This window comes from Salvelinus namaycush, chromosome 39 (genome assembly GCF_016432855.1).
Source record: "Salvelinus namaycush isolate Seneca chromosome 39, SaNama_1.0, whole genome shotgun sequence".
NCBI classification, from domain to species: domain Eukaryota; kingdom Metazoa; phylum Chordata; class Actinopteri; order Salmoniformes; family Salmonidae; genus Salvelinus; species Salvelinus namaycush.
Window position 1 is genome coordinate 15,753,003 of NC_052345.1, and position 16,010 is coordinate 15,769,012.

A 16,010-nucleotide genomic window follows, 5' to 3' on the forward strand; every position below is an offset into this window, starting at 1 on the left:
GACACCAATAAGATTCAGGCTGCATCTCAATAGTCTTCTACTTGTGTCCTTCACATTTACCTGCGCTAATCTGAACAGAGGATGAAAGCAATGTGGATCCTATCAGGTGAGTACTGTTACCTGTCCAGTCCTTTGTGATGGAGTAAAGGTTACACAGGAAGAGCAAAAGGAAGCCTATTTTAAACAATCAGTTTCACTTCTCGCCCTCCTCTTCTCCTTGGCTAATTGGGTGTCCGAGAGTCGAGATAAACAAACAAAAACAATTAATTAAGGCTGAACTGTAACTGAAAAAAAGAAGCTAATGAATAATCGTTAATCATTCTGTCTGTGTCCCAAATGGCATCCTATTACGTATACGGTGCACTATTTTGACCTGGATCCATAGGGCTCTGGTCAGAAGTAGTGCACTAAAGAGTGAATAGGGTGCTATCTGGGACACACACTCTGTTCCCTCCTAACCGACCGTTCTATCGTTTCTCATTGCAACAGCTTTTTATTCCAATTAGCAATCCCTTTCTTTGGACTAACAGATGTAAAAAGAGGGGGGAGCGATGCAGACAAATGGAGGGATGAAGGGAATCGGTGGAGAAGAGAGATCAGACGTAACAATGACGGACATTGACCTATCTGTAATGAATGAGGGGAATCAGTGGGAGGAGCAAAACATTTTATTTCTATTTTTTTCTGTGTCGGAGGTTTTATTTTATTGCGTGTCTGTGTGTGTGTGTACATGAACATTCAAGAGGTGTTCTCAATCTCAGGTGTAATAAACATGCAAATACTTCCCTCTCATCTCAATCTGACACTTTTACACAGAGGAGTAGCCTACTGCTACAATGGCACGCATACACACCACACACACGTTGATCCCAGCATGGTAGAGTTCAGCTCTCTCAGTGGCTGAGCAGTGGTATGTTTTATGAGTGACAGTCACACACAGGCGTCCTGTCGTCTCCATGCTGTGTGTGACAAAGATGGCAGTTGGAAGACAGGGGATGACACCTCTACTACGTCTCCTCTGAAATGAACCAACCAACCAATCTCTTCCGTAATTCAGATTTCCCTACGCAGGTTGAGGGTTGGAACAATACAAAAAGGCTGGGATATGACACTGAGGTAGGTATGTCAATCAAACACACACACACACACAACAATCAAATCAAAATCTTTCTCAGGTACTGGCATCTGCTCTGCTCTGCCCTCACACACCTAATAACAGATGTATTTTACATGGCGCTTTTCATTACAACCAGAATCTCAAAGATTCTTATTACATGTGATGCAGGAAGTCTTTTAACAGGAAGTCTTTTAACAGGTTCAGTTAAACTTAGTGCAGCGCGGTAACATTGGGCACTCTGTAACTGCTGTTTATTTGCCTGCTGTTCAAAACCAGAACAAGGTTCACGACACAGGAATTTGAATGAATCTCAACATCTTAGCGCAGATACTGGAATATAGATAATGACATTCCACTAAACTGTAGCGCTGATAACAAACAGGGTGAGTCTTTAAAAGTAAACTCTGCTTGACATTCCAGAAGAGCGAGGCAAGTGTGAAAATGTCTTGCAAAGTCTCTCTCCCCATTGAGGATTTCTCCTGTCCTGTGTGCTGGGACATCTTCAGAGATCGTGTTGTCGTGTTGCCACAGCTTCTGTGAAACCTGTCTGCAGGAATTCTGGAAAGAGAGCGGATCTCAGGAGTGTCCCGTCTGCAGGAGAAGATCCTCAAAGTATGAGCCTCCTAATTACCTGTCTCTAAAGAACCTGTGTGAAGCCGTCTTGACAGGAAAGGAGTCCGAGAGCTTCAGCAGGGTCTGAGGTGCTCTGCAGTCGGCACTGTGAGAAACTCAGGCTCTTCTGTCGGAAGGATGAACAGGCTATCTGTTCGGTGTGTCATGATTCAAGGAAACACAAAGGTCATGACTGCGTCGCCATAGACGAAGCTGCAAAAGATCATAAGGTAGGCAACATGTGGTCATTTTAAAAGTCTCCCCAACATTTATATATTTGGAAGAGGGAATTACTTATTAAACTATGGATGTAGGGCTCTATTCAATCTGTATCGCTGAAGTGTTGCAGATTGCGCAATAGAAATGTAAAGGTTATTTCCATTTGCGCGTTCGCCAACGCCTTTAAATTTCAATCACGCTGTAACACCGAACTTCCTCGATACGGATTGAATAGAGCCTTTGGTCTAATCTGTACGCTTGGGTACACTGATAGGTTTTACTTAAATTATAGAAGGAAGTCTCAGAGTGCACTGAAGTCATTGCAGGAGAAACTGAAGATCTTGAAAGAAGTCAAGCTCGCCTGTGATAAAACAGCACAGCATATCAAGGTGAGAATGATGAGTGCCGCAACAGACCCACCCGGAAGCGGGAACTATGGAATTTTCATTCTAAATGATCCCACTCACTCTTTAACAACGACATGACTTACCCTCGAGCCAGGGCTAACGCTAGAGGATTCTTTTGTGTGTTTTGTGGGCTGAGAGAGATGGCTTTTGAAATCAAATGGTATTTATCACATGCACCAAATTCAACTGGTGTAGACCTTACAGGCTGACTACACTGCTCGTGTCGCGCGCGCGCGAGAGTTGCAAAATAAATGTCGAAGTCTATATTATTCAATAATTGCCCCCACACTGCTCGCTCGCGCGCGCCAACGGATCTTGAAAGATAAAAACGACAGCGGTAATATTTTCTGAGATGTAATTATATTGTGTCTCCAGACTCCGGTACAGCACACAGAGAAGCAGATCGCGAAAGAGTTTGAGAAGCTTCACCGGTTCCTACGAGATGAAGAGGCCAGCCAGGATAGCTGGCCTGGAAAAGAGAAGAGGTGGAAAGGAGTTGGAAGATGAAGACGTAGATTGAGAAGACGGTCAAAGAGATGTCTTCTCTTTCAGACAGTATCACGGCCGTAGAGAACAAACAGAGCTGAAGGCGTCTCGTTCTTACAGGTGAAGTTTTTTTACACTATAAACTAGAGAAATATTGTATTTTTGTGTTACAGGTGTATTGCAAAATTGCATTATATCATTATATCATCGTATATGAACATGCATCATCATACATTCATTTTGTTAAAAACGTAGCCTGTTTTCTCATTCCTCTGCAGACCTACCAGTGAAACACAGTGAAAAGGTACTGTAAGTTATCTCCCTCCTCTCTCTTCTCTGTGGTTCTGAAGCCGACCCCACAGCAGCACTGACTCCTGAATGTTCTTCCAGAGCCCAGTGCACGCTGCCGGATCCATAGCTAGTCTCAGGAGTGCTGATAAACGTGGCCAGACAGCTGGGCAATCTGTCCTACAAAGTCTGGGGGAAGATGCAGGGGATTGTTCAATACGGTGAGTAATTGCTTACAGAAAAATACATTTATGATCTCTGATAAGATTGTGGGTCTGATTTTATGTTAAATATTTCAAATTGTCCTGTGTGGCTCAGTTGGTAGAGCACGATGTTTGCAGCGCTAGGATTGGGGGTTTGATTCCCAGTACCACCCATACAGACATGCACACCCATACAGACATGCACACCCATACAGACATGCACACCCATACAGACATGCACACCCATACAGACATGCACACCCATACAGACATGCACACCCATACAGACATGCACACCCATACAGACATGACTAAGTTTGGATAAAAGTGTCTGCTAAATAACATTAAAACCTTGTTGTCTCTGTTCAGTTCCTGTGATTCTGGACCCCAACCCTGCCAACCCCTATCTTATCCTGTCTGAGGATCTAACCAGTGTGAGAGGTGGTGACACTGCAGCTTCCTCACAACCCAGAGAGGTTTGGCTATGCAGGCGTTAGGGGTTTTGAGGGCGTTAACTCAGCGACAAACAGCTGGGATGTTGAGGTTGGGAACAGTCACTTTTGGTTTGTAGGTGTGGCCCCTGACTTTGTCAGTAATCATGATATATGGGATGAAATCTGGGGTGTTTTGCATACTTTTGATATATACGTAGTAATATCCCCAGATGAGTATGATAATGAGTCTCATCATATAGTGAGTCAGGACTCCCGGAAGATCAGAGTACAGGAACAGAGGAGAGCTGACATTCTCTGATCCTGATAATAACACACACCTACTTACAATGCCTCTCATTTTCACTGATCCGCTCGTTCCAGTATTTCATACATACAGCAAGCTAAAGAGCCTACCAGTGAAGGCCTCTAACAGTGGAACAGCACAGTTAAAGTTGACACCACCTCAGTCTGTAATTATATACAGTATAATATACCACGATCTCCATCTGTTGAAAAATCTTGCTTCAAGGAATCTTTAATAAAACCATCGATCTCCAAAATGGTCCGTTTTTCTACATTTCCAACACTGTTTTTATGAACACACAAACTAACTGCTGCGGTGCTGCAATCGACAGGATACAGCGACGGTGCAGTCAGTGTGTTGACTGGAGGGCTGAGGGGAGAAGGGACCAGAGGGGCCACACAGGCCCCAGGATGAGACTGTGACTGATGGGTCCGCAGGCCCACGGCGTAACAGAGGGTCAGAAGGGAAACATAGAGGGCAAGTCCCCTTGGAAAGACCAAATCTATCTAATACACAATGTGATCTAAAGACACACACAGAAAAAAGTAACTAACTGACCTTCACACTCTCCCTCACAGAAACACACACAGACAGCCCTTTTCCAACAGTGGTCGCACACACTCTCTCACATCCAATCTTCCTCTGTAATAGCAACTGCTCATTCATTGCAGTCCAACAGTGGGCCAGCCGGACAGCCTGAGACTCCTGTCTAGAAGGAGGAGTAGCATCACCAAGTGGACAGCCTGAGACTCCAGTCTAGAAGGAGGAGTAGCATCACCAAGTGGACAGCCTGAGACTCCAGTCTAAAAGGAGGAGTAGCATCACCAAGTGGACAGCCTGAGACTCCAGTCTAGAAGGAGGAGTAGCATCCCCAAGTGGACAGCCTGAGACTCCAGTCTAGAAGGAGGAGTAGCATCACCAAGTGGACAGCCTGAGACTCCAGTCTAGAAGGTTGACTAGCATCACCAGGTGGACAGCCTGAGACTCCCATCTAGGAGGAGTAGCATCACCAGGTGGACAGCCTCTCACATCCCACTGTTTATTCAGAGCTCCGGCTCCCTTCCAATCCCACCCCACTCACAGTCAGAGTCATAATGAGATGAATGCCGGGATACGCTGCAGTGAGGCCCACAGGGTGGAAGCAGGGGGATTTCCCCTGTCAATCAAGGAGTTGTATTACTTATGGAAAGCAACGGAGTTTTTGTTTGGTGTCTGCAGTGCACGTTGGGTTTTGGGTGAGTATTCCTCTGAGTGCCTGTACTCTGTCCATCCCTGTTCTGATGCTGTGGCCGTTCCCTGACACCGTGCCACACCTAATAAAAGGCTCAGTGCTATTATCAAAGGGCAGAAGAGGAGAGGGATAAGGAGAGAGGGAGAGAAAGAGACAGAGAAAGAGAGGGGGAGAGAGAGAAATATGGATGGAGAGATGAAGTAACAGCTTTTGGAGCCAGAGCAATCTGAGCTGAAAATGAGCATTTTACCTCATTGAGAGGATTCCTGCTTTCTCATGCTGGGCACACACATCCTTATCTTTCAGCTTCAAAACTCCAGCTTGGAAAACTCTGGGGCCTTCCTCTGCTCTTCTTCCTGCAAAACTGTATCCTCATGTCCCCCCTCTGAGTTTTTCTTCGTTCCCTGCTGGGACATGAAAGTAACATTTAAGACATGTTAAATAGCTTATTTAGCATAGCTCTAGCCTGGTTCCAGATCTGTTTGTGCTACCATAGGAGTTGGCAATACCATAGAAATAGAATCTATAGAAGGGGCTTGGAACCCATAAACCTGGCAATTTGTCTGGTACACTCACAATGGCTTACAGCATAATTGACTTTAATAGGCACCCCCGTTCTATAGATTATATTTCTATGGGCAATACAGCACAAAGGATCTGGGATTGGACAACCCTTAGCTAGCCCGGAGGTGGAAATGGGAATAGGAGGACTGATGCTATCTGGTTTTCAATGTAGCAATAAAAAGCCATAGCAAAATCAATGGAGGTTTATTGAGGCCGGTGATGTACTTAAGGTCAAAGAGGGACGATGGAATCCTACTCTTTACACGACAATATCCTGTAGACAGAGATGCTGTTTACTTCCAGGTCAGATAGGCAGAAAAACACAACTTTTCTTTCATTTTCTACGTATCTTTCATCTGTGATGATATAAGTTGTTGAATAACAATATACTTAAACTACACTATTCAACCTCGTTTTAAAAGTAACTGGAGTTGGTAGCGTCCCATGTTATGCTCTATGTCTTCGATGGTGGCTTGCCGCCCAACGTGAGGGGGTTGCCTGCCGGCAGAGCGAGACACTGTGCCTGAATTGTCTAGGAATATCAGAGGGATGACGGTGTCCTAAATAGGACAAATGGTGGTGGGTCCCGCGGAGGCAGTGATGTGTTAAGCGCAGGCATTGTTGGTGGGAGGGTGTGGGGCAGACTGGATTAAACCCATGAATCATCATTGGGGAGATCTAGTCTGCGTCCCAAATGGACCCTGTTCCCTATATAGGGCATTACTTTTGACCAGGGCCCATCACAACCGGTGCACTAAATGTGAGTGTGATTGTGGCTCATCCTGGACACTCTCTCTCTCTCTCTCTCTTGGAGTCACACGTCTGTTTGTTTATACTACAGTGTATAAATGGGACAATTTCATCCTGGCTCCTTAGCCACGCAGTCAGAAGGACACTCATGAATCTCCATAGCCACAAACAGCTCTCTCCGGTTAGGATTCACATTCACGATGTAGTGGTGGAAAAATGACTTCATGTCTCACATTCAAGCAGATACATACAGGGTGGTGAAATATATAGATATGCTCCATGACAGAGTAATGGGCGGGTGTTTTAGAGAGAGAGGGAGGGGGGAGAGTCAGTGCGAGAGACGGGGGAGAGTCAGAAAGTGAGAGGGGGGAGAGTCAGAGAGCGAGAGAGGGGGGAGAGTCAGAGATCGAGAGAGGGGGTAGAGTCAGAGAGCGAAAGAGGGGGGAGAGTCAGAGATCGAGAGAGGGGGGAGAGTCAGATAGAGAGAGGGGGAGAGTCAGAGAGAGAGGGGGGAGAGTCAGAGAGAGAGAGAGCGGGGAGAGTCAGAGAGAGAGCGAGCGGGGGAGAGCCAGAGAGAGAGCGGGGGGAGAGTCAGAGAGAGAGCGGGGGGAGAGTCAGAGAGAGAGTGGGGGAGAGTCAGAGAGAGAGGGGGGGAGAGTCAGAGAGAGAGAGAGCGGGGGAGAGTCAGAGAGAGAGAGAGCGGGGGAGAGTAAGAGAGAGAGCGGGGGGAGAGTCAGAGAGAGAGCGGGGGGAGAGTCAGAGAGAGAGGGGGGGAGAGTCAGAGAGAGAGCGGGGGGAGAGTCAGAGAGAGAGGGGGGGAGAGTCAGAGAGAGAGAGAGCGGGGGAGAGTCAGAGAGAGAGAGAGCGGGGGAGAGTCAGAGAGAGAGAGAGCGGGGGAGAGTCAGAGCGAGAGAGGGGGGAGAGTCAGAGAGCGAGAGAGGGGGGAGAGTCAGAGATCGAGAGAGATCGGGGGAGAGTCAGAGAGAGAGATGGGGGAGAGTCAGATAGAGGGGGGGGGGTCAGAGATCGAGAGAGGGGGTAGAGTCAGAGAGCGAAAGAGGGGGGAGAGTCAGAGATCGAGAGGGGGGGGAGAGTCAGATAGAGAGAGGGGGAGAGTCAGAGAGAGAGGGGGGAGAGTCAGAGAGAGAGAGAGCGGGGAGAGTCAGAGAGAGAGCGAGCGGGGGAGAGCCAGAGAGAGAGCGGGGGGAGAGTCAGAGAGAGAGCGGGGGGAGAGTCAGAGAGAGAGTGGGGGAGAGTCAGAGAGAGAGGGGGGGAGAGTCAGAGAGAGAGAGAGCGGGGGAGAGTCAGAGAGAGAGAGAGCGGGGGAGAGTAAGAGAGAGAGCGGGGGGAGAGTCAGAGAGAGAGCGGGGGGAGAGTCAGAGAGAGAGGGGGGGAGAGTCAGAGAGAGAGGGGGGGAGAGTCAGAGAGAGAGCGGGGGGAGAGTCAGAGAGAGAGGGGGGGAGAGTCAGAGAGAGAGAGAGCGGGGGAGAGTCAGAGAGAGAGAGAGCGGGGGAGAGTCAGAGAGAGAGAGAGCGGGGGAGAGTCAGAGAGAGAGAGGGGGGAGAGTCAGAGAGCGAGAGAGGGGGGAGAGTCAGAGATCGAGAGAGATCGGGGGAGAGTCAGAGAGAGAGATGGGGGAGAGTCAGATAGAGAGGGGGGGGTCAGAGAGAGAGAGAGCAGGGAGAGTCAGAGAGAGAGAGAGCGGGGGAGGGCCAGAGAGTGAGAGGGGGGAGAGCCAGAGAGAGAGCGGGGGGAGAGTCAGAGAGAGAGTGGGGGGAGAGTCAGAGAGAGAGCGGGGGGAGAGTCAGAGAGAGAGCGGGGGGAGAGTCAGAGAGGGGGGAGAGTCAGAGAGAGAGAGAGCGGGGGAGAGTCAGAGAGAGAGAGCGGGGGAGAGTCAGAGAGAGAGAGCGGGAGAGAGTCAAAGAGAGAAATGGGGGAGAGTCAGAGAGAGAGAGAGTCAGAGATCGAGAGAGGGGGGAGAGTCAGATAGAGAGAGGGGGAGAGTCAGAGAGAGAGGGGGGAGAGTCAGAGAGAGAGAGAGCGGGGAGAGTCAGAGAGAGAGCGAGCGGGGGAGAGCCAGAGAGAGAGCGGGGGGAGAGTCAGAGAGAGAGCGGGGGGAGAGTCAGAGAGAGAGTGGGGGAGAGTCAGAGAGAGAGGGGGGGAGAGTCAGAGAGAGAGGGGGGAGAGTCAGAGAGAGAGGGGGGAGAGTCAGAGAGAGAGAGACGGGGGAGAGTAAGAGAGAGAGACGGGGGAGAGTAAGAGAGAGAGAGGGGGGAGAGAGAGAGAGGGGGGGGGGAGAGTCAGAGAGAGAGGGGGGAGAGTCAGAGAGAGAGAGAGCGGGGGAGAGTCAGAGAGAGAGAGAGCGGGGGAGAGTCAGAGAGAGAGAGGGGGGAGAGTCAGAGAGCGAGAGAGGGGGGAGAGTCAGAGATCGAGAGAGATCGGGGGAGAGTCAGAGAGAGAGATGGGGGAGAGTCAGATAGAGAGCGGGGAGAGTCAGAGAGAGAGAGAGCGGGGAGAGTCAGAGAGAGAGAGAGCGGGGGAGGGCCAGAGAGTGAGAGGGGGGAGAGCCAGAGAGAGAGCGGGGGGAGAGTCAGAGAGAGAGTGGGGGGAGAGTCAGAGAGAGAGCGGGGGGAGAGTCAGAGAGAGAGCGGGGGGAGAGTCAGAGAGGGGGGAGAGTCAGAGAGAGAGAGAGCGGGGGAGAGTCAGAGAGAGAGAGCGGGGGAGAGTCAGAGAGAGAGAGCGGGAGAGAGTCAAAGAGAGAGATGGGGGAGAGTCAGAGAGAGAGAGGGGGGAGAGTCAGAGAGAGCGGGGGAGAGTCAGAGAGAGAGGGGGGGAGAGTCAGAGAGGGGGGAGAGTCAGAGAGACAGGGGGAGAGTGTAGCCTGTATAGCCCCCATAAAGATGATAGAAACATCCAGCCCTCTTCTCCCTCAGCTCCACACTCCATCATTTATTTAGTCACGGTGAGGTGTCACCACCAGTTTGTCACTTTGAATGTGATTGGCTATGACATGCACAGGCTGCCACGCCACTGTTGCCGCCATGCCAGCTGAATACTTATGTCCCCCCTTAATTGCCTGTAACAACACAGATGGGGGAAAAACCAGGGGAAAACTCGAAATAACAGAATGCCATGGGAGTTCCCCTCATCTGAGAAAGTTAGCGGTGTTCCCTGATCCCGAGGTCGCTCACGCTGGGAACGTGTGATCTCATGCCAGCGGTAGGTGAATCGGAAAGACGGACAAGTGAGGAGATGACGACACAGGACCCTAGAAGAAGACCAACAAGAGTCCCCTTTAACAGCCTTTAAAGCAGCGGGGCATCTGTGAGTCTGGCTGAATCAAAGCCTGTATTAAAGACCCACTCTCTGATATTTCCAGCTGGTTTTGATCATTTAAATGACAAACTCATTCCATGGAGGGCAAAGTGTCTGTGGGTTTTTGCGCCGCCCTTGTACTTGATTGATGAATTAAGGTCACTAATTAGTAAGGAACTCCCCTCACCTGGTTGTCTAGGTCTTAGACAAAAGCAAAAACCCCAAACCTGCAAACACTCGGCCCACCATGGAATGAGTTTGACACCCCTGATTTAAATGAATGGTATATAGGCCTACCCATTGAGGAGTGGGTCTTTAAAAGGAGGGTGGCAGAAATATCCGAAATAAGATAATCGACATGTCAGGAAATAGCCTTCAACAGGTTGTCAGGGTGACACCATTGGAAGGGCATTTCTGACATTTCTGTCTCCAAACGCTTGGAGGCATTTTGATTGGCCGTAATGATCAGCCTAGTAGGAGGGGATATCCAAGCAGAGGAACATCTCCTGGATCGAAGCCAAGTCCATTTCAATTTGTCCGTTTCAATTTGGGTGTCACCTTGGCAAGCACGGAGCTCAAAGTCAAACTCATACATGACTCAACATAACGACTTCAAGTGAATATATAGTAAACACACACTTGCAGAAATGTAGTAGAATTCAAAAAATGGGCATGTTATTAAGCTTAAGCAAAGCATGAAAATAACGGTATAGATTAATGGGAGCGTATAAGTAATACTTATATTCATAACGCTCTTCTTCAAACGATCTTCTCACGTTGAAGGTTAGGGAGACGCTATGTGTTTAGCTAGTTACATCACGCTATCATAGCCTAGTATCATAGCGGCATAGCCTATCAAATAATGACATGCGGCTAGCTAGCTAACGTAGCTAGCTAGCTATAAACAAAACTTAGCTACTTACCAACACACTAGTCTCAGTTTTGACGGTTGACAAGCCAAATAGAAACTAGTCGGATGTAATCCACATCCAGGCCATCTCCCAACGTTTGTTGAACAACTTTATGGCAGCTACAGCCCATTATCACTAGAGTAGCTATTTCCTGATACTAGAGTAGCTATTTCCTGAAGGACAAGTACTAACCACATGTTGTCTGGGGAAGAGGTTCCAGTGGGCAAATTTGTTTTGTGTGACCCAGTGCCCCAGGTGGGCAGGGTTTGCTCATGTTCGACCATTCCATTGGTCCTCCTACGGAGAGGTCTCTGCCCACCCAGGGCATCGAGCCATGCAAAGCGAACTCGCCCAGGCTTTTCACAGAAAACACGTTGCCATAACGTGTTAACAGGTCAAAAATGGGCATGAATTGTTGTCATAATTGTAATCCAAACCAAACCCTCAAGTAAGTCTGAATAAACTCTATTATGGAGACTGACTTTATGACCAAAATTATCCTATTTACATTTGTAGCCAACTTTGACACTAGAATTAGCGTTTCTTACTCATATCGATGCCACATGGGCAGTGTAAATCCAGAGAAGTTGGTTTTAAGGGGCAGTTTACCTTTAATGAATTCAACTTAGGGAGAGCGGTGGGTTCTGACGTGTGGTGAACCTGTGAGTTGCACCACACGGGCATGATGGCTGGCGTTAGTGGTAGCTGTGCCAGTTATGGCTGGCGGGCTCTCACGCTGTGCCAATGTGCCTTTCACACCCCACTGCCAACAACCACGGGTCACCTCCATTAAACACCCATCCATCAGTTGTCAGGGGAGAGGAGGTCAAAAATCTTTCGCTTACTTTGTATTATCATGTGTATGTCAACCATTTGGAGGTTTCTTACTTAGCATCTATGGACCTTGGGAATGTTCTTGGGGAGGAGAGTCAGTGGTCGTTTTTTCTTACAGTGGCTGTGGTATCTGTGTTAATACAGTTGAGTGGTTTCATTTAGCTTCTGCCGCAGTTCAATATATCAGCATATTGCAGACAAAGGGGTTTGCCAGAGACAGGAGAGGATGACATTCTATTTTCAGACAGGCTAGACAGTCTGGATACAACAGAATAAGTCAATACTTGACCTTGACCTGATGTGGTGACAACAGTTACAGACACTAGCTAGTGACAGTCTAGTCTGTATAATATTCCTTGGTCTTTCAAAGGCATTTGCAAAGCTATAGGCAGATCACAAGAAAAACATACTGTGCTGAGGGGACAACAGCTCATAATAATGGCCAGAACAGATTTAATGAGTGCATCAAACACCTGGAAACCATGTATTTGATGAGTTTGATACCATTCCACTAATTCTGATCCAGTCATTACCATGAGCCTGGTCTTCCCAATTAAGGTGCCACAAACCTCCTGTGGGGTGAACTTATTGACTCCAAAGGGATCTGCATCGTGACGAAGAGTGCACCGAGGGTCTTTGCCTTGCCTGCCTGTTTCTGTATCCTGTTTAAACAGACATTAGGGCAATAACACTTAATGGCTGTGGTATTTCAGACGATTTAAGGCCCTCTCCCGGAGGAAGGACAGAGCGAGCGACGGAGCGTGGCAGAGAGCTAATTGAAGTCTCCTGACACCATTAGCACACTGCCATTGATTCAGGGAGATAGCGGAACATGTGGTGCCAGAGAGAATGCAGATGGATAACGTTTTCTTTATTAACGCACTTCCTTTTCACGGGTCAGGCCACGCATCCCTAAGCACAAAGAAAAGGACTCATTTATTAGATGAAGAATATAATGAAATGGGATGGGTCTTTGGATTGTGGTTGTGCTCTTTTCACAAATTTCACAAGCTTATAGAGAAAACATTGTCGTCTCCTTGAAATCTACCCAGATAACTGCAGTGTCAAAACCATATTTGGCAATCAATTTGATTGGTCAAATAGCAAGAATAGACCTATGGTCAAAAGATAGCATTGGTCAAAGAGATGAATCAGGCTTGGCTCAAAGGTCTTTGAATAAAGATTGACTTACTATATATACAGAGAGATGTTAGCTCTTTGTCCCTGACTCCAGGCTAATAGACTCTGACCACTGGATGGTCAGCCACATAGAAATATAATTACTACATTGGACATTACCAAGTCAGTGCTCTGTGATGGGTACACTGGCTGCCAAATTGAGTGTACCCATGTGTGTGTGTGTGTGTGTGTGTGTGTGTGTGTGCGTGCGTGCGTGCGTGCGTGCGTGCGTGCGTGTACATGTGAATGTATTTGCAAGTATAAGATTGAGTTGGTGTGTGCGCGCACATGATGACTTCCTGAGTATGTATTTTGGCCCTTGGCAGGGCCTGGCAGTGGCAGTAGAGAGGAGGCTAATGAAAGCTGCTTACAGTATAATGGGAAATGTGGTCCGATAATGGAGAAGGTAATTACTGCAGTCTCAACACGGCGCAGCACTGACTGGTTAAGAATGACATTATTGATCGGCTGACGGGCCAGGAGGCAATGGGATGCAAAACAAAGAGAAAAGATTCTACAGTACACAGCTCATCAGCCTGCACTGCTTCTATCAAGGCCAAGGCACGCACAGAGACACATGCAGACACACACACAGTATCACACACACACACACACAGTATCACACACACACACACACACACACACACTCCAGCTGACTACTAGGGGCTATGAGACAAGTCCATTATGCCCTAATGTGCTTGGCTGCAGAGATGGCGCTGCGTACTGACCCAGACAGGAATTCTCAGGACACTACAAACTCTGAACACATATGAGGGTCAGTGTAGACATTAGGTTTCATGGGGTGGAGAGTTGGGGGCTGAAGGGAGTAATTTGCGGGCTCAGTCCCTTGTTGTTCAACAAACGGATGAACTGACACACTCTTAAAACGTCTCTATTCACAATAAATGATCCAGAGTGCAGAAAGCAGGAAGTGCTCATCGATTTATGTGATTTTCGTTTTCACCAACTACCATATGAAAGGAACAGCGAATCTATTGATTTGGGGTTCTGTTTACTTTACAAGCGGTAGGTATGATAGATCAATACACCTGGTCTCTGTCTGTACCGGCAGGAGAGGAGGTTTTCACTGCAGTGTCTCTACTGATCCATCATCACTGTTCCACAGCCGACTCTCTCTACTCTACCTAGAGACCCCCCCCCCACCTCTTTCATTGTCTTAGCCCCCCCCATTCACTTCCTCCCTTCCTACATCGATTCCGTCTCACCCGCCAGCTTGTAAGACATTAGGATTCCTACTGTTTTTCCCATTTCTCCTGCCTGTCAGTTTTATTAGCTATCTCTCACTACAGAACTAGCCCCTGCACACACACACACACACACACACACACACACACACACACACACACACACACACACACACCTGCCACCAGCATGGGTTTGAGCCATGGCCCCTGACTTTCACACATAAATCTCCCATTCAGCAGCGAGACATGTGCCTCATGTTAAATGCCAAAGGGATTCCTCCACAGCACAGGTAATTATTTATCTGGATCTATCCGCGCGCTCTCTGTGTGTGTGTGTGTGTGTGTGTGTGTGTGTGTGTGTGTGTGTGTGTGTGTGTGTGTGTATGCGTGTGTGTGTCTCATTAAAACAGAAGGCCCTGTAGCAGGCCAGTGTTGTATTAGCAGGCCACGTGGCTAGGTGCCTAAGGGAGCTTGGCTCAGACAAATCAAGTGTTATTTGTCACACGCTTGGTAAAAACAGGAGGAGACTAACAGGGACATGCTTACTTATGGGCCCTTCCCAGCAACGCTGAAAGAAAGAAAATAAAGAAATACTAGAAAAGTAAAACACGTAATAATAAATACACAATGAGTAACGATAACTTGGCTTTATACACGAGGGACCAGTACAGAGTCAATATGCAGGGGTACGAGGTAATTGAGGTAGATGTGTACAAATGCAGATAGTCCGGGAAGCTATTTGGTTAACTATGTAGCAGTCTTATGGCTCGGGGGTAGAAGCTGTTCAGGGTCCTGTTGGTTCCAGACTTGGTGCATTGGTACCGTGCGGTAGCAGAGAGAACTTGGATGACTTGGATGGCTGGAGTCTGACAATGTCTGAGGCCCGCCGATCAATGGACCAAGATGGGGAAGGAGAGCAGGAGTAAGGAAGGGAGAGAGAGAGAGAGGGAGATAGAGGGAGGGGGGGGGAGAGAGAAATGGAGAGGGAGTGAGACAGGGACGGAGGAGCATGGCTAAAAGGATTGATAACAAAACGCGGCCACCGAGAAATCCCTTTATTTCAGTCGGGCAGTCCTGTGGGTGCCGGAGGGAAAAGCAGAACAACAGCAGAGGTGTGGAGAGGAGGAGGAGGAGAGAGGAGGAGAGAGGAATACAGATTAGAGAAGAGGTTTTCAGAGAGAACCGTCTCTGGTACCAGTGTCCCTGAGGTTCTGTCACTTCCACCTCCGCACATAGAGCACTGATGAAATGCTGGTTTGTCACTATATGCTCATTCTAGGGTTCCTATCTAACGCGCTATAAATCTACGTGCAAAATTAATAATATCCATTCATCAGCGTTGAATGCTAAGCGTTCATCTGTGACTAATAGCTTTGTAAAGCAGTATAGAAATTCAGCTCTATAGAAATGCTGTATGACTGACTGATTGATTTGAGCCGGGTTGTGACATCAACAAATTGTTCTCATTGAAGCATGACATACTACGGCATTCTTTACACCGGGGTTACAATGATTCTCATATTTCAAGCAGCTGCACAGCACTCTATAACAACTACGCCATTAAAGCAAATGGCACCCTATTCACTATGTAGTGCACTACTTTTGACCAGAACCCTATGGATCCAGATCCCTACTAAACTCAGCAAAAAAAGTAACATCCCTTTTTCAGGACCCTCTCTCTCAAAGACAATTCATAAAAATCCAAATAACTTCACAGATCTTCATTGTAAAGGGTTTAAATACTGTTTCGCATGCTAGTTCAATGAACCATAAACAAATAATGAACATGCACCTGTGGAACGGTCGTTAAGACACTAACAGCTTACAGACAGGAGGCAATTAAGGTCACAGTTATGAAAACTTAGGACACTAAAGAGGCCTTTCTACTGACTCTGAAAAACACCAAAAGAAAGATGCCCAGGGTCCCTGCTCATCTGCGTGAATGTGCCTT

The 16,010-nt window shown here is 47.9% G+C and overlaps 1 protein-coding gene across 1 annotated transcript in view; it reads left to right on the plus strand.

The window, feature by feature from the left end:
• Window positions 1-3,328: 3,328 nt before the first annotated feature.
• LOC120032728 (E3 ubiquitin-protein ligase TRIM39-like) overlaps window positions 3,329-16,010 on the plus strand; it is a 99,316-nt gene continuing 86,634 nt past the window's right edge. Inside the window, exons 1-2 of the mRNA XM_038978917.1 lie at window positions 3,329-3,350; window positions 3,702-3,776. Of these exons, the coding sequence (XP_038834845.1) occupies window positions 3,329-3,350; window positions 3,702-3,776 (97 nt within the window). The remainder of the gene's footprint in view (window positions 3,351-3,701; window positions 3,777-16,010) is intronic.